At 34.4% G+C, this 19783-nt stretch overlaps 1 protein-coding gene across 6 annotated transcripts in view; it reads left to right on the top strand.

Moving 5' to 3' along the window:
* tweek (transmembrane protein KIAA1109 homolog tweek) overlaps nucleotides 1–19783 on the top strand; it is a 278923-nt gene that overhangs the window by 129194 nt on the left and 129946 nt on the right. For all 6 annotated transcript variants that reach the window (XM_069846680.1, XM_069846681.1, XM_069846682.1 and 3 more), the window contains 4 exons: nucleotides 847–1008; nucleotides 2759–2884; nucleotides 11803–11932; nucleotides 18794–19117. In XM_069846680.1, the coding sequence (XP_069702781.1) occupies nucleotides 847–1008; nucleotides 2759–2884; nucleotides 11803–11932; nucleotides 18794–19117 (742 nt within the window). The remainder of the gene's footprint in view (nucleotides 1–846; nucleotides 1009–2758; nucleotides 2885–11802; nucleotides 11933–18793; nucleotides 19118–19783) is intronic.

Genomic DNA, 19783 nt, shown 5'->3' on the forward strand with positions numbered 1-19783 from the left:
ATACTACTAGCCTGGTTGAGTTTTACAAGACTAAACATTAGCAATAATATCCACGACTACACAGGCTGGCTGTGAAAATGATTGCTATGTTTGGCTCAACATTTATATTTGTGAGCAACTGTTTTCTATAATCAATTTTAATAAAGGCAGACATCGAACATCTGTAACTGATGTTTCATTATGATCAGTAGGCTACTGTTCCTTTCAGCTGCCAACAGCATAAAACCTCGTTTTAATGTACTGATAAATAAAAATATAACAAAATTATATTGTACATTTAAGTAGCTATAGAATTTCTATTAATTCTGTAAAATAAATATTTCTTTATTAATTAATAATAGTCCAAGATAGTTTTGCAAACACTGAACGGGAATTCGTTTCATAAACACTTTTACTACTAGTACTGTATTTCCTTTTGTGTATATTTTGTACGAGATCACCCCTTCTTCCAGTCCACCTTATACAGAGTGCAGCTAATATCCGCATTCTGCTCATGAGCTGTGAGCCGGCTCGGAGAGCGCAAACCTTGTGCAGGCTGGTCTAGAAGGTTGAGAGAGAAGTTGGCTGCACGTCTTTTGAAATGAATATCATAGGATTTAAGAACAAGTCTGATGACAGATCATAAGATAACTGAAATGTGATTAATGTTTTTCATCGTGCTTATGAATAAGTTGTGGTAACTAAAAAGTAACTAATTTTTATTTCACATTTTCGGTAGAAACTTTGTGTTATGTTATAACGTTGGCAATATATAAGAACATAACTGGAAAATTCCCTTACCACTATTTTGTTTACTTGATTTACGGGTATTTACCATTTTCAGTAAATATGTGTTTTGTATTGCAGAGTCGATATGGACGATACACTCCATTAGCAAAGACTCTGCAGGAAGACCCGTCGTGTCAGCTGTGTGCTGTTCTACAGAAGTACGTGCTGCAGACCGATCTGACTGCAATAGAAACAAATCTGCGTGAAACTGATCTCCCAATGTTGTCAACGCTTCGTCAGGTATTCCCGTCTTTTTTTAATGACATGAAAACCACAAATCTGTCCTTATCCAGCTAATTAATAGTTTGCAAAAAGTCATTCTTATAAATTTTGCAGCCTTAAAATATTTCTTACTTTTAACATTTGAAAATAATATTATAAATGAGTAAATAAATAAGTCAGTAAGTGAATAAGTAAATGGATAACTGGATGGATGAATGAATGAATGGATAACTGGATGAATGAATGAAGGGACAAATGGATGAGTAAGTAAATAAATAGATAAATAGGTGAGTAAATACTAGATAGATAAGTGTGAATATAAATATATACATCTTGATTACACAACTTTTAACACTGTATCACCTCGGAATATGTACGGTAAGACTTCCCTGTGTTAAATTTCAACGTACCTCGTTTACATGTTTCGACCTATTTATGCGTCATCTTCAGAACTGGTCGTTGTTGGTCTTGGCGCTACTTGTTCTGTTTCCTGTGAGGGTGTGTTCCTGTGGTATAGTGTGGAATCAAAGAGTGTGTGTGTTTTGAAGTTGAGTTGTGTGTTGAGAATATCGTTGGGGTATGTTTTTGTGTGTCTGTATATTTCACATTGTTCTAGTGTGTTGAGTTTCTGGCTTTTTGGTTGGATGTGTAGTATTTCCATGTCTGTGTTGATGTCTCTGTGGGTATAGTTAGCATTTGTGATGTGTTCTGCATATGTGGAGGTGTTTTGTAATTTTGTTATGGCTGTGATGTGTTCTTTGTAACGTGTTTGAAACGATCTGCCTGTCTGTCCTATGTAGAAGTTGTTGCAGGTGTTACATTAGAGTTTGTATACTCCTGTATACTTGTATTTGTTTGTGTTGTTTGTGTGTTGAGATGTTTTTGTAGAGTGTTATTTGTTCTGTATGCGATGTTGTAATTTAATTTCTTGAATGAGGTTGCAATTTTGTGTGTGTTTTTGTTTTCTTATGTTAGTGTGATGTATTTTTTGTGTTCTTGTGTTTGTGTTGTATTCTTATGTTTTTTGTGATTATGTTTTGTCTTATTTATTTATTATGTTAGGGTTGTATCCGTTTTCTTCTGCTATGTATTTGATTGTGTTTAGCTCTTCGTTGTAATCTTGTTGGTTCATTGGTATGTTGAGTAAATATATAAGTAATATATAAATAATATATAAGTATATAAATATATAAGTAATAAATAAATAAATGGATAGATGAATGGATGGATGAATAAATGAATGAATGCATACTCTATCTGAATTGAAATGAAAGATTTATCTTATTGTTGTCGTCTTCATCATAATCATCAGCTCAAAATTATCACCATTACAGTTACTGTCACCACCGCCACCACTACTGTTATACAAGTTATCATCATTGCTATTTTCACATCATTACAATCATAGGCATTGCTATCTTCTCACAATCATTAAAACCACTACATATTACCATTACCACTACCACCACCATTACCACTAAATTATGATCATCACATTACCATTACTGTCATCACGATCATGTTACCACCATCACATCATTGTAGTTATCAAAATATTATCATCACTTTACCGTCATCTCCCAATGCCATGTCATAATCACCACTATCACCATTACAGTCCCCACCTCCTGTGCTGCCACCATCACCACTTCTGTCTCTGCTGTCATAATTTTGTGGATTAGAGGCCTCCAGTTCTGACCTTAATCTGCCATTATGAAAGTAAAGAGGAATGTAAGTTACAGTTAGTTCTATATGCTTTTCTTCACAGGGTGTTATTGTGCTGAGCCGACAGTGGAAGAATGTGTTGTACACCCCTTTGCTGCTAGACCACAAGTACAAGAGCAAACACGTGAAACCTCTCAACGTCACGTTTGCAGTTCCAGAACCAGACGAGGTAGGTGGAAGAAACTTTGAGCCATGTAATGTGATTGCATGTCATGCTGTATAAAGTCACCGAGGTGGAAAAAAGTTTTTCTTCTAGAAAAGATTGTGATTCCTTATACAGCAGTATTGCATTTACAGCAAAACCTGTCTATGATGGAACGTGATGGTTCATGCAATTTAAAGAACTTGCAAAGACAACATAGCATATAGACCAGAAAAATAGACCAGAAAACACACTACAAAGACATCTCAACACACAAACAACACAAACAAATAAATACAACCACACAGGCGTATACAAACTCACATGCAATAGTTGCGACAGTTTCTACATTGGACAGACAGGCAGATCATTCCAAACTCGATACAAAGAACACATTAAAACAATAACCAGAGGACACAATACATCTACATATGCCGAACACATAACTAATGCCAACCACACATACAATAACATAAATACAGACATGGAAACCCTACACATACAACCCAAAAACCAAAAACTCGACACACTAGAACAATATGAAATATGTTGTTGTTGTTGTTTTGACAATAAAGTCATTTGACAATAAAGTCATTTGACTCTTGCACTCCAATATTTTTCATATGAAATATACACACACACTAAAACACACCCTAATCAAATTCTCAACACACAGATCAATTTCAGAACACACATACTATTTGACTCAACTCTTCATCACACGAACGCACCCACACAACAGGCAGCGAAGTTGAGATGAAGCCGAGACACAGAAGGCTCTGAGGATGGTGTCAAGTAGCACTGAAACAGCTGTAAGCCGCACATGCTTACATAATTAACACGAGTAAGATCGCCATTTAATCAATTATTTGCAAAGACAACTTAAACCACACATAAATATGAATTTTTACGGCTGATACCTATTCAGAAGAACTCATCTCATCCTGATGCTTAACTTATTGTAACGACGTTGTGGTTGGATGAACTTGTTCTACTTTGTTGGTAAATTTTATTTAAAATATAACAGATTGCACATTTAAAAACACTACCGTCCTACACTTCAGTACACCATTTAAATAAAAGTATAGTAATGTACTGAGTACATGGACAAATATGCGTTTTCACAATGCCTTGTCTGTAGTTGTGCATTAACTTAAAATAGATTTCCGTTTTATTCAGGCAATAACCAACCAGTGGTTCTTTAGAACCATTCTATTTCCCTGTTACGGACTTTTCTGGCTTACATAAGTTGTTTTCTTGTATAAAATCGTTCATTTATGGACCACTGACCACCTCCCTTCCCCCACTCTTTCTCTTCTACTATCACAAAGAAATTGCTAATTTCTTAGATAATCCCATAATACAGAGCGTTCGCCTACGCGTGAGGCCAGGAAAGCGGCATGTACTGATACGCCGCTTTGTGCGCGCAGTTGTTGAGACACGCTCGACAATCAAGGACATAAAGGTCGACAAGTTATCAGTTGTGAGCCAGATGTTGCAGTATTTAACATGTACAGTGCAGTTTCTTGACACAGTTGCTTAAATATTCAGCGTGTGTGTAAAATTTGTTAACAATGCAAAACGCAAAATTCACGCTTGAACAGAGAGTTTTTATGTATGATGCATATGTGAAAACAGAGTCATGTAGAGAGGTGCGTAGGCAATTTGAAGTGAAATATTCGGGTGCTCCAATTCAGGGTAGAGAAACTGTTAGACGTCTTGTTAACAAATTAAGGACAACAGGGTCGATAAATGCTACAATTCCTAAGCGAAAACGAAGAGTATTGACGGGAGAAAAAATTGATGAAATCAGTGCATCATTTACACGCTCTCCTAATAAATCTCTAACACGTGTTTCACAGGAAGTTAGTGTTTCAAAAACATCAGTCTTTACTGCTGCTAAACTTTTAAAATTAAAACTCTACAGAATATAGTATAGAAAGCCGAAGCTTACGGATAGACGATTCCCGCAAGCGACACCGCAGGCAGGCCGCTTTCCTGGCCCCACCCGTAGGCGAACGCTCTGTATGATAATAGGGGAAAATAAATATATTGTAAGTTCACAGGGCTAACGGCTTCGAGGCTGGGTACCTAGTTCTAATGAAGTGCACAGGTAGCAATATAAAACATGGGGGCATGAGATAGTTACTCTGCCTGCCATAATAAATTCACTTCAATTAAATTCCCCAATGTGAAGGAAAGAAAAAAAAATTGTTCATTTCTGAGATTTTCTTTTCATATCGACAGGTTTTCTTCTTATAAAGGTTCCATTATAGACAGATTTTACTGTAATTTATTGTATTGTATTGTATTTATTTACATTCCATGGTATTTGTACATTGCTTCACAGCTAGGATGTGGAACATGTCAAAAAAAATCTTAATAGTACTACAAAGTTTTAATTATAGTTGCAGTCTAATTGAGATATATGCAGAAGAGTTTTACATAAAAGGTTTAGTATCAATACTTAATACAAGACAAAAATATTCATGAAGCATTGCTGTCATAAATTCGCCTACAGAATAGAAGGCGTAAGAAATTAGGTACTTCTTTAATCTTATGTTTTGAGTTTAATTTTTTATATCCATAGGGAGGCTATTAAAAATTTTTACTGTCATATAACACACTCTTTTTTGATAGCACGATAGACTTGCAATGGAGTGTGAAAGTCATTTTTTTGACATGTATTTATGCTATGACTGTGTTGTAAGTCAACTGATTTACATTTAGCGCCCATGTTAATGAAGAGTTCAATATTGGTGGCGAACGGTGAAGAGTTTAACGTAAGATACTGCATATTTCCTCTTCCCAGCTGATGTCATAACTTAAATGATATCTTGCTGAACACCAGCTGAGCATTGTTTAAGCAGCGGAAATTCGTACATAACTTAAATGTTGTTCAGGTAGTAGTATGGAAATGACTTGCATTTCTCCAATAGTAGAATTAAGTAGTGATATGAGATCATTAATAAAAGTAATATACAAAATTATTCTGACGTAATGCATCAAGTTCACACATATTATAGTTGCACTGACAATGCAGATAAAGAGAGAGGAACTTATGAGAATAGTCGAATCGGCATCTTTAGTTGTTAGTTATGAAACAGGGATGTCCAATTTTGTAAACTTAATGGTGTTATTAGTATGATATAGTATGTAAGTTTTAATCTGGACAAGCACCTTGAATTCGCGGACACAAGCAGAAGTAGTAGCTGGGGGGACCATTGTTCAGCCAACAGAATTAGAGGGAATGATTGTTGGGACTCACTGTATTATATACAATTACCTTAACGAACCAATCACAAAGTAGCTTGCTCTTTTCTGTTATGTATGGAGTCCTGTCTCTGACTTTATTTTAAATTTTCCATAGTTATATCACAGTCTACTATATACAGTCACGAAGCTTGAGTTTTGAGGGTGCTAGAAGCTATAGACTGTGCTGGTACTATTTCGCATTGTCTGTAATGAGGCGATATTAGCGGTCCTAGTGGTGAGCAACTATCTAATGTATGCATATTTACTACGTATTGAGCTTCGTGACTGTATATACTAGACTGTGGTTATATGTTGATTTTCGGAATAATAAGTTGTGTAAGTTTATAAAGTCATGGCAATTTCTTTCTAATTATCAGTCTTTCTGTCATTGTTTGTTTGTTGTAAATATTGTGTTTTCATAATCTGGGTTACTGTTAACAGTGATAGTTTAGAAGAGGGGAAAGAAGAATACATTTAAGAGCAGTAATTTTGTAATCGCTGATCAGGGTTAGGGGTGGTATTCTGAAAGGAGTTTATGGGATTAAAATTCTATTCCATAAACATTCGGTAGAAATGTTGAGTATGAAAGATGGTCTCATAAGATTTCACTTTTAAAAGTATTGACTCCATTAAATACAGAAAACAAAGAAAGGAACAAAAAAAGAATGAATAAAAAAGCCGTTTTATATTGTGGAGTTAGGGTGATGATTTGTTTTGTTGATTACTTGTCTGTGAATTTAAGTAGTTGTCACCAGAGTCTCGAAGGATATTATGATCATGATACATATGCTTGCGAGAATATGCTTATGAGCTGTTAATATTCAGACTCTAGTGTAAAAGAGGAATGTGATCTAATTTATCAGGCACCCACCATGACCTGCAATTGCCATTTGGAATCTACACATCGAATTTCACAAGATGGTGGGCATGTGGAAAGAGTCCAGCAGATGCTGAGTAAGCCTGAAGGTCGACAAGAAGTATTCACTATGTAGCTCTCTGTATATCCTGCTTTGTTTCTTCTTGTCTCGTTTTCTAAGGGAACATAGGTGATTATAGTGCTTCATTCTTTCCACAGGCTTTCACTTACAAAATGTTAAATTCCTACAAAGCAGAATACAATTAGTAGGTTTTCAGAGACAGAGAGAGAGAGAGAGAGGGGTATTAAATGTTAATTTCCCTCAGAGTACAATGCTTACTATATTTGCTCTGGATTCAAGTATTAAAGATTCAGTCTTGATCAAGGAGCATGCAGGTTCACTGCAGTTCTACATTCGGGCTTGCTATACTCCATCCTCAACTCTTAATAGGACAAGAGACCTTTTGTAGAAAAGAGTGGGAATATGGAAATTCCAAATATCACTGAGAACGGATTAATTGATATCAGTGTTCGTGTTTGCAATATTATAATCGACATTTGTAGGTTCGGAAGATAATCTGCATGTTTTGCAGGCAATGGTCATTACTGGTGTGTAGTCAATTTGCAGGCTGTTGTTTAGCTCAAAAGCAATACTGCAGTTTCGTCATTTAATGGGGAATATGGGTGAGAATTCTAAAGGTACGGTCACATGTCGCTATTTTTGCAGCGCAACTTTTGTACTGCAGCTGCAAAAGTTGCGTGTCGTGTTCACACGTAAGACAAAAGTAGTGTGCTGCACGCTACTTTTCGTGCTGCGCAACCCGAGTGCTGCAAAAGTTGCAACTGGAGGTTGCGAGTCTGTTCACATGCAAAGCGCTACTTTTGCAGCCGCAGTCATGCTGCAGGTTTCCATCTCCGTATTGACTTCTCGATATACATTTTGTGGTTATGTTCGCATTATTAAGAAACTCATGCGAAAGCTTACTTACCTATTATTTGCAGTACGAGAGTTGCGCAGTTTTTTGTACTGCAGCACTGCAAAAGTAGCGACGTTTGACCGTACCTTAAGTTCTACAATTTTGTAACTAGAGAGTTAAATTTTTGCACACTTACTCCTCTTGCAATATGTATTCATGCTACAAAATTTAATTCAAATTACTTAAGTAGTTTTTGAGTTACGCATTTTTTTTACAAAATGTTGCATAGCTTCAGAGTCTATCTCCTAATACAAATTTTAAGTATATTATCCAATCAATTTGAAATAGAGCCAGGAAAAAAAAAAATATATAGCAGTGAGCAGTATATATTTAGAAAAATACTGAGTATCTGTTTTTAAAAATGTATCCTGAGAAAAAGGAAAGAAAATATTTACTTGCCCAAGACATTTCAGTTTTTTTTGGTAACTATCTATAAATATTATTTTTTTATTTTAAAAAGTTACTAGAATATAAAAAAAATACGATACTATATTCAGTTAAGCATCTTTATAGGACATGCAGAAGAAAAATTCAGCTTAATAGCTTTAAAATTGTAGAATCCTTTAGATTTTGAATATGTAGAAATGTGCTAAAAATGGAAGTGTCGAAAAATCACTCTCAAAATATACAAGAAAGAATTTACAGAGCGCAGCCATTTAAATATGACGTTAATACTGACAAGTATGGTGGTGTTCTGAAACTTTGGTGACATAGATTAGGGTCTGTAGACTGTAGAGTCATTTTTTTTTAGTAAAATCGAAAAAGTGAAAGTCGAATTTCACCCGTCACACTCCTTAAGAATAAATACTTGTGATGTATGCCATAGTTAAGGGACAGTTTTTTATTTTGCATGGAGGTCATGGTCGTTGGTTTAAATTTTATGCTATGACGTGGATTTATATCTGTTCTCATTGCACTACGAGGGCTATTCATAAAGTAACTTCCGTTTATTTTTTACGAACCTGTGAATGACGTTACAGAATTTGGTTACAATACGTTTGAAAGTATACACTCTAGTTTATTTTTCCATATAGTTTCCAGTCACATTGAGACAATTGTCGTAGCGTTTGACGAGCTTTGAAATTCCGCAGTCGTAGAATTCGGCTGCTTGCGACTGAAGCCAACCTACGACGCTGGTTTTCAACTCTTCGTCATCGTCAAAGTGCTTCGAGTCAAGCCACGTCTTCATGATGAACCTGCAGTTTGCTCTAACCCTTTTGTCAACCAAACGAATCAGATCTGCATTCACGATACTCGGTCGACAACTTCATCATGGACATTGGTTCGCCCATTTTTGAACATACAGCACCATTGTCTTACTCCACCTTCACTCATTACGTCTGGCCATAAACCTCACAAAGTTGGCGATGGATTTCACTAGCTTTACAGTTTTTGGCCACAAGAAATCTTATTACAGACAGTATCTCACACCTGGCGGGACTTGCGATTGCAGCACACATTTTGACAGCACGTGGCTCAGAGAGGAACAAAGACACGACCTTGACTCTACCGCTGCTCGATGCGTACTTCTTCAAGGTACATTCCACCGCAAGAGCAGCGCCACTATCTCTGTTGTTATGCATGCTATATGAAAACGGAATTACTTTATGAATAGCCCTCGTATTTTGTGTTATAAGTTTAGGTTTGTCCATCTCGTATTAAGGTTGAAATTGTCTAAGAATTAAGAAAGACGTAAATTCAATAAGACTAAGAGATCTGATAAGGAAGGGATACCTACCAATTTATAAAATGACGCCTGTTAATATACATTACACTGTATTGAATTTTAGAACCTCATAGTCATTCAGATGCGAGGTTGATCAGGTACAGTTGATGTTTAATATCCTTTTCTTTCGTCTGAAAACCTAACTTCTTGTATGACATTGGAAAGGAGACAAACCTGTTTCTGCTTGTGGCATTGCATACAGACATACTGGACGTTACCCCTGATTAAGAATGTATCAGTTGTGGGAAATATTAGTGATATGTGAGGGATTAGGATTTAATAGGAGAAATGCTAAGTAGATTAGATGTAGTTTCATGTGAAGACTTAACTTCTTTTCAAAATAAAACTATTATTCAGGCTTATATTTTAAGAAACAAACTGCTGACAGTTTCTTCTGAATCATAAGTGAAAGAAAGTCATTGTGCTCAAATTGAAAGTTTACTGTAAATCCTGTATGATGTTAAAATTTGCTCATTACCTATTAAAATTGTACCGGTACATAATTTATTTTAAATGTTACATTAGTTAAACATGAATATGGCATGATAAATATGTGAGTTATTTGAATTTTAAGAGGTTATTGGTATGTGGATCCATATGTTTGGCACAAATCCCGTGGATCTGAGTTCGATCCCTGGCATACCTCCAATTTATAACTTGTGTTGGGCAATCCCATGGTGCAAGTAACACAGGGATTTATTCCGATCCCCTGTGACACCCCAACAAATCATATCTATCAGCATCTCATCTCATCATGGGTGTAGCATATACCAGCCTCCTATGAGTACTGTGGGCAACGATATTTGGCACAAATCCCGTGGATCTGAGTTCGATCCCCAACGTACCTCCGATTTATAACTTATGTTGGGCAAGTCCATGTTGCAAGTAAGACATGGGTTTTCTCCGGTCCCCTGTGGCATCCCAACAAATCATCTCCGTCATCATCTCATCTCATCATGGGTGTAGCATAGACAGCCTCCTATAGCACATCCTGGGCAATGACTGTTGGTAAATTGGTATGGGCGAATGACGAATACTCATGTACCCGCCATTAGACAGAAAAAAAGGTTTGCCATAAATCTCCCTTCATATTAGGTGCATATTATGTACCTGTGATTTTTTACTTTTATTCTCTTGTTATTTGAAGTATCAGTGACAAATATAAATGATACTCGGGAGGAAATTAAACACAGAATAAATATGGGAAATGCCTGTCATTATTCGGTTGAGAAGCTTTTATCATCTAGTCTGCTGTCAGAAAATCTGAAAGTTAGAATTTATAAAACAGTTATATTACCGGTTGTTCTTTATGAGTGTGAAACTTGGACTCTCACTTTGAGAGAGGAACATAGGTTAAGGGTGTTTGAGAATAAGGTGCTTAGAAAAATATTTGGGGCTAAAAGGGATGAAGTTACAGGAGAATGGAGAAAGTTACACAACACAGAACTGCACGCATTGTATTCCTCACCTGACATAATTAGGAACATTAAATCCAGACATTTGAGATGGGCAGGGCATGTAGCACGTATGGGCGAATCCAGAAATGCATATAGTGTTAGTTGGGAGGCCAGAGGGAAAAAGACCTTTAGGGAGGCCGAGACGTAGATGGGAAGATAATATTAAAATGGATTTGAGGGAGATGGGATATGATGGTAGAGACTGGATTAATCTTGCTCAGGATAGGGACCAATGGCGGGCTTATGTGAGGGCGGAAATGAATCTCCGGGTTCCTTAAAAGCCAGTAAGTAAATAAGTATAATAGAATGATGCTTAGTCTTATATTTAATATTAAGATTTCATAGCTTCAGTCATTAAGAAGTTAGATAATAATCAATTAAAATTCCAACTAAAAAATAACTTTAAAAATTTGAATTTAATATTGTATGTTTATTTTGATAAGAAGCAAGTCTTCACTGCATTCAGGTCTGTGTTAGGCTTGCAATTGAATTTAAAGAGTGGGGCTCATATTATAAGATAGAAGCCTCCCATAGTCTGTGTATTATGAAGATCTGGAGTCTGTGTCATTTTTGGTTTGCTTCAGGTGGTGGTTTATACTAACAAAGTGGTGAAGGGTGAAGGAAGGGCACATGTAGGTATTTCACCTTCTGTAGTTTGGCACTTGGTTTTACAGGAGAATGTACTAACAGATGGCGAGGGCGAAGGGTCTGGGGAGGAATGTGAGGTAACGGATGAGTGTGCCATGCTTCTTAATACTGAAGCAGGTGGCATGCATAAGGTGATTAAGGCACATGATAAGAGTGGTGAGTACACTTTCATTTAGTGTAGTGAAGTTACTTAATTTTAACTGGCTTATTACTTTGACTAATGCCATTATTACATAAAGTGGTTTAATTACCTTTGCTTTTCGTTCAAATGTAATACATATTTTATTCTGTTTTTACGCATATGACAGTTGAGAATTATTCACTCCTAAAGTAAAGATAGTTAATTTGAAACTCTTAAATAAAATTATGCAAAATACTGACTTGTTCGGAATTTTCTGTAATAATTTTCTACGTACGAACTAGCATGAAATAAAATGAAACAGAACAGACTACATATGTTCCTTAAAAAGTGTTAAGTTCATAGCAATAATTATTAAAATATTAGGTTGGTGCATAATTCTGTAGCAATTTTTGATAAGTTTATTATTAAATACATTAGATACACATAAGTGAGAAGTTAATTATCAACAATATATTGTCTACGCCTGTGGAGTAATGGTTAGCACGTCTAGCCGCGAAACCAGGTGGCCCGGGTTCGATTCCCGGTCGGGGCAAGTTACCTGGTTGAGGTTTTTTCCGGGGTATTCCCTCAACCCAATATGAGCAAATGCTGGGTAACTTTCGGTGTTGGACCCTGGACTCATTTCACCGGCATTATCACCTTCATCTCATTCAGACACTAAATAACCAAAGCTGTTGATAAAGCGTCATAAAATAACCTACTAAAAAAAACAATATATTCTCCTTCATTATTTACAACAGTTTGTCAATGCTGGAGTAGTTTTTCGATTTCACGTCTGTAGAAATCGAGTGGTTTGAGTTAAAGAAGTCGTCAAGCCATGTTTGGAGCGCATTTTCACCCGGAAAGGGAGTTCCTTGAAGGTTGTTCGATAGCGAGCGGAAAAGATGAAAATCTGAGGGCGCAAGATCGTGCGGAATGACTTCCCAGCCCAATTCCTGGATAGTGTTTTGTGTCAGGTTAGCAGAGTGCAGACGAGCATTATCATGGAGTAGCATCACTTCATGTAGTCTTTCTTGGATTGTATGTGCAAGACGTTGGTGGCAATAAACGTCTCACGATGGTGGAATGGTCACAGTTCATTACGTTTGTCAGTTTTCGGGTACACTGACGTGGATCATTGTGTATTAATGTGTTTAAATGGTCTTCATCAAACCCTTAAGATCTTCCTGAATGTGGGGTGTCACTAATGTCAAAACGACCTTTCTTAAAACGAGAAAACCATTTTCTTGCCGTGCTCTGTCCGATAGCGTTGTCCCCATACACAGTGCAAATGTTTCTGGTCACCTCTGCTGCTTTCGCCCCTCTATTGAACTCAAAAAGAAGAATATGTCAGAAATGTTCCACTTTCTCCACTGGACACTCCATTTTCTAGCGTCCATGGCTCCACTCACTATCTGCAAAAATGATAATTCAATACGTAAACTCAAGCACAACATTTGAACTTCAAATAAAAAATGACAATCGAAAATAAACCCATAACAACTGGAGTACCAACACGCGAAACAAAAACGCTATGAACTTATGCACCAACCCAATAATATGGATATTGTATTTTTGACTACTCAGACACATTTTGACATAAAAGTTTTAAGGTATAAAATGATCTGCATAAATTCTATGATACAAATTGATGGAAAGTTAGTCGTGTAAGTGAGTGATCAAGAAAGACAATTGCTGTAGGATATTCTTAGTAAAATTCTGCGTGCACCATTTACCCAGGTAAAAGGGGTAATTTATTGTGACTGTAGCTCATCAGGGATCCTCCCATAATCTTTTATACAATTCTACAGACGTGGACAAATTATTAACAAAATTGACGATTTTTATGATATTTTGTTTACAAAATTTGACTTTTCAATTTAGACTACAGTTGAAAATTTTGGATATTTCCATCATTACAGTAGAGAGAAATATGCAAAAATGTCAACTGTAGTTCAAATTGAGGAGTCAAGTTTTGTAAAAATATATAATAAAAATCTTCAATTTTGCTAATAATTTGTAAATTAGCAAAAATGTCAACTGCATTGAAGAGTCAAATTTTGTAAAAATATAAAACAAACATCTTCAGTTTTGCTAATAATTTGGAAATATCCAAAATGTCAGCTACAGTCCAAGTTGAAGAATCGAATTTTGTAAAAATATACAATAAAAATCTTCAGTTTTGCTAATAATTTGTAAATATGCGAAAATATCAAATGTAGTCCAAATTGAGGAGTTAAATTTTCAAAAATATGCAACACAAATCTTCAATTTTGCTAACAATTTGGAAATACACAAAAATGTCAACTGTAGTCTAAATTGAAGAATCATGTTTTGTAAAAATATATAATAAAAAGTTCAATTTTGCTAATAATTTGTCCACGTCTGTATAATGCATTTTTTTTAAGGAATTATTAATATATATTAAAATAATATTTTGCATTTATTTATGTAAACTACAGGAGCTGTTCCAGTGTTTTTTCTTTTTTGAACAATTTTGAAAATACATAATGAAATTTGAAAAAGAGAGAGAAGTTAAAGAATTAGTACTGCAAATACATAATTGGTATCAATATAATTTTTTTCAGATGGTCGCAGATTGTGGTAATATACCGGAACTTCTTCATTGATTGATGTAGAAGTATATTACAATCTGCTTACGTTTTGTTGAGTTTATTTCGCTTGCACTTTAATACTTAGACCTTAGCATATCGCATCAGTAATAATAATTATTAATTTTTAAACATTATTTTTAATGCTTTTCTACCATACAAAATAGTATTCATAGTTAATAAAGTTGCTGGAATATAGACACATTTAGTGGCGTAACTAATGGTGTCTCAAATTCTTTATCACACCTCCTCCTGATAATATCATTATTATCATTATCAAACTTAAATACAGATAGAGGTTTTTTTTTTTAGATTTCTTATACGAATAATAATAATTATTGTAGTTCAACAGAATATCAATTTATCTGTTGTAATGAAGACAAGTTTTGAACAGTTAATGCATGGTTTTAATTTACGAAGCAGTACACAATATAGTTTCTGCTGTAATTCAAGCACTCTTGCCTGCATGCTGCACAAAATTATGCAACTGAATGTCGCTGCACAACAATCTATGAAAATTGTAATACATAACATAAAGATATACATATTGGTTACACAACTTTTAACACTGTATCACTTCGGAATATGTATGGTAAGACTTTCCTGTGTTAAATTTCAACGTACCTCGTTTACATGTTTCGACACGCAGACAACATCATATATTGACACAGATACGTAGATGACATACTATACAAAGGAAACAAAAGACAGATCCAAAACCTACATCAACACAAACAAAATACACCCAAAGCTACACTACACATTAGAAATTGAAAACAACAAATCCATAAATTTTCTACACATCACAATAACAAAAGTAGACAACAAACACACATTCAAAGTATACAGAAAACCCACAACAACAACACACATACACAACACATCCAACCACCCCACACAACACAAACAAGCTGCATTCCTAACAATGGTACACAGACTACTCAACATACCAATGAACCAACAGGATTACAACGAAGAGCTAAACACAATCAAATACATAGCACAAGAAAACTGATACAACCCTAACATAATAGACAACATAACACGTAAGACAAAACATAATCACAAAAAACATAAGAATACAACACAAACACAAGAACACAAAAAATACATCACACTAACATACGAAAACAAAAACACACACAAAATTGCAACCTCATTCAAGAAATTAAATTACAACATCGCATACAGAACAAATAACTCTACAAAAACATCTCAACACACAAACAAACAAATACAACCACACAGGCGTATACAAACTCAAATGTAACACCTGCAACAACTTTTACATAGGACAGACAGGCAGATCGTTTCAAACACGTTACAAAGAACACATCACAGCCATAACAAAATTACAAAACACCTCCACATATGCAGAACACATCACAAATGCTAACCACACCTACAGAGACATCAACACAGACATAGAAATACTGCACATCCAACTAAAAAGCCAGAAACTAAACACACTAGAACAATATGAAATATACAGACACACGAAAACACACCCCAACGAAATTCTCAACACACAACTCAACTTCAAAACACACACAGACTCTTTGACTCTACACTATACCACACGAACATACCCTTACAGGAAACAGAACAAGTGGCGCCAAGACCAACAACGACCAGTCCTGAAGATGATCCATAAATAGGTCGAAACATGTAAACGAGGTACGTTGAAATTTAACACAGGAAAGTCTTACCATACATATTCCGAAGATAAAGATATAATTAATCAATCAAATGCTCAGTATATTGGATTTTCCCCATTTATCTTCTAATATGCCAGTAAACGTCTGTGATGTTATTAACACTTTTATCTGAAATGTTGAAGCTTTGCAGTGTACTATATTTTGGTGATGTATAAATTCCAATTCGTAAGAGATGCGCTGCCAAACAGTCATGTCCAGTTACAATGAAATCATTTGTTAATTTATCTATAGTCTATACTATTTATATGCTAAATTCCCCACTCAAGCTTCCATGAAGAAGTCCTGTACACCAGTACACCTGTACTTTGTTTAATTCCGTTTTTATGTTCATTCGTACTTTTCTTATGACAAAAATGTTGGGAATCAAACTATTATCTGAAATTTAATGATCAAGAACTGTATTTGCCTGCATAGACGCACCCTCTTTTTGTATACATTTTGTAGAAAAATATTTTATCACTGAATATTATAATAGATTTACAGTATTTCAAATGTAAAGCAATACGTAGGTCTATTTTCATCAAATACCTAATCTAGCTAGGAAAGAATACCTTTTAATCTTCATCAAAACCCAGAAATTTATCTCCAGAGCTAAATGAAGAGTCACTTGAAACCTGTTCTAAATCAGAATCTGAGTTCTGATACAACAAATTGCCTTCTGTACCATTCAGTGCAACACTTCTTAAATGATTTAACCACTACTCTCAGTTTTCACAGCATCCCATGAAGCTTTGACCCATTCATGAAACTCAGTTTGCATCGGAGTATAAGATGTACCCAGTTTTTTCAGACCTATTTTCAAAGAAAAAAGTGGGTCTTGTACGTCAGCAAATATGGTACTGGTACTTGTAAGGAAAGGCTTAGCCTGTACATGGTATGTTTTATCCGTAATTTGTCATTGATTCTTCGCCATTTTACTTTATTTCAGAAACTTTGGCTATGTAAATACTAGCCTAGGTTGGATTAAGATTTTTTAAGTTGAAATATCAATGTTCAGTAAGGAAGGATGTGTGGTTATGGTGTTGGTGCACAGGAAGGGACGACAAAATTCAGATTTAAAGAACAAATCTGCTGCTTGCATTTTTACTGGAGTCGACACTTTGCAGTTTATCAAGTGCAATATGTATCGTAAATGCATTGCAAAATAAGGCCAGCAGTTTGAACATGTGTTATATAAAATGACTGTAGTTTCAAAAGTAATGCCTCAAATACTTTAAATGAATGAATGAAGGAATGGCGAATGAGTGAATGAAAAAATGAGTAAATGAGTAACTGAATAACTAAATAAGTATATAAATGGTAGTAGAGAGAGAAATAAAGAGAGAAAGAAAGAAAGAAACAAACAAAGAAACAAAGAAACAAAGAGAAGGATGGAGAGAAATAAATAAATGAATGGACGAGTAAATGAATACCTAAATGAAGTGAATAAACTAAATGAATAAATTGAATAGGCCTAAATAAATTAATAAATTAAATACATTAAATGGATAAATTAAATGAATGAATTAATTAATAAATGAAATGAATAAATTAAATTACATTAAATGAATATATTAAGTAAATTAAATATATAAATTGAATAAATAAATTAACTAATAAATTTAATGAATAAATTAAATCAATTAATAAATAAAATAATATATTAAATGAATAAATTACATAAATTAATAAATGAAATGAATAAATTAAATGATTAAATTAAATATATTAAATGAATAAATAAATTAAATTAATTAATAAATGAAATGAATAAATTGAATACATTAAATAAATAAATTAAATTAATAAATAAATAAAATTAATTAATAAATGAAATGAATAAATTGAATACATTAAATTAATAAATGAGATAAATAAATTAATGAAATTAATAAATTAAATACATTAAATTAATAAATTAAGTGAAATGAATAAATTAAATTAATAAATGAAGTGAATAAGTTAAAATGAATAAATTAATAAGTAAATGAATAACTAATTAAATAAATATGTTAATAAATAATAATTATTAAAATTTTTCAGCACAACGTAATCTGTTGTAAGTGCTTTCTTCATTAACTTTTTAAAACGGAGAAGAAACTGTTTATATCTACTGGTGCTGACGTTTCTTAATTACCCAATAAAATGCAGTTTCCTATTTTTAGTAAAAGAAAGCACAGAAGTTTCATTCCGAATCTTGCATTGAAATCTCCTAGAAGCAGGTACGACAATTTTGAGGTCATGTTAAAATAAGAGGTTGCATGAAACTGAAAAGGAAGTTACAGGTGAATCACATTGTATATGTATATATCTAAGAAATTCGACAGACCTCTAAATTCCTCTATAGGGACTCCCAAATCATTAATTACGCCACTGAATGTATTTACTTGTACAAAAGTTAATACTCAATTAGATATGATCAAGATTGAAAGTAATTTAATTCTGAAAGTTTTTGAAGTACATAACAGAGATATATCACGTAATTAAATTAGTAAGAGAGTATAAACTGTAGAATCATTATATATAATAAATTGAAGGGTGTTATAATATCGCGAAACTAGAATAATTTGATTGCTTATTGCTTTAGGGACAGGTATGAAACCTGATGAGCTATTGGTTCCACCTGTTGGCTCACCCCATATTGCCAGTCGTGTTGACCATACTCCCATGGTTACACCTGGAATTGTAGTAGGGGGAGTAGACAGTTTGTTCAACTCACCTTCACCCCCTTCAGTTCAGCAACAAGGTCATGGGGGTCTCACTGTCGGTGGACATCGCAAGAGGAAGAAGTCGCTGCCTCCGTCACATCCACCGTCCTCCTCCCGTGCCTCCATTGTGTTCCCTATACTGAGCGGCAACCCCTTCACGACTGCCGCCTCGCAGAAGAAGTTCGATGCAGAACAGGGCATTGGTGAGATTGCTGATATCATGGCAATAGTAATATGCGTTACAAGAGCGGTATGTTGAAGTTTTCATGTTCGAGGAAAAGTTTGAAAAAGCGAAACGTAGTTGAGCTTTTTTAATTTCCGAGAATTGAAAGAAAACATACCGCTCGTGTATCGTACATTATTTTGTGCGAAGATCGTTTATTACATACCTGAAAGAGGAATTTCTAATTAGTTGCAATGAAATCTCCATCTTGGTTTCTGTTCAATGATGGCAAATTTGCAAAACAAAAATATCTATCTTCAACATTGTTGCTTTAAAATGTTTTCTGTGTTTACTATACTCCAGCAGGCCGTGATATACGTCTATCTTTTTTTTCCCCCAGTCTATAAATGCGAACTTAAAACAAACGGTAAGGTTATGTAATGATTTATTTTTCATTTTAATATTTTAACAATATTATTTATATAACATATTGCAGTAATAACATCGGCAAGTTTGTTGATTTTTTCACGGCTTCCTTAATGTTACTTGCATCACGAATGCAGTAACTTTAGTGGAGTTGTAGAGTTTACTTAATTTTTGGAAATATTTAAAAACAATAATTAACAGTGCAATTTAGGTGAAATTGCAGTGGTAAGTTTCCAATTTATAATTATTACTATGTTGAACATCTCTAAAAATAATATGT

Source organism: Periplaneta americana, chromosome 15 (genome assembly GCF_040183065.1).
Source record: "Periplaneta americana isolate PAMFEO1 chromosome 15, P.americana_PAMFEO1_priV1, whole genome shotgun sequence".
NCBI lineage: Eukaryota > Metazoa > Arthropoda > Insecta > Blattodea > Blattidae > Periplaneta > Periplaneta americana.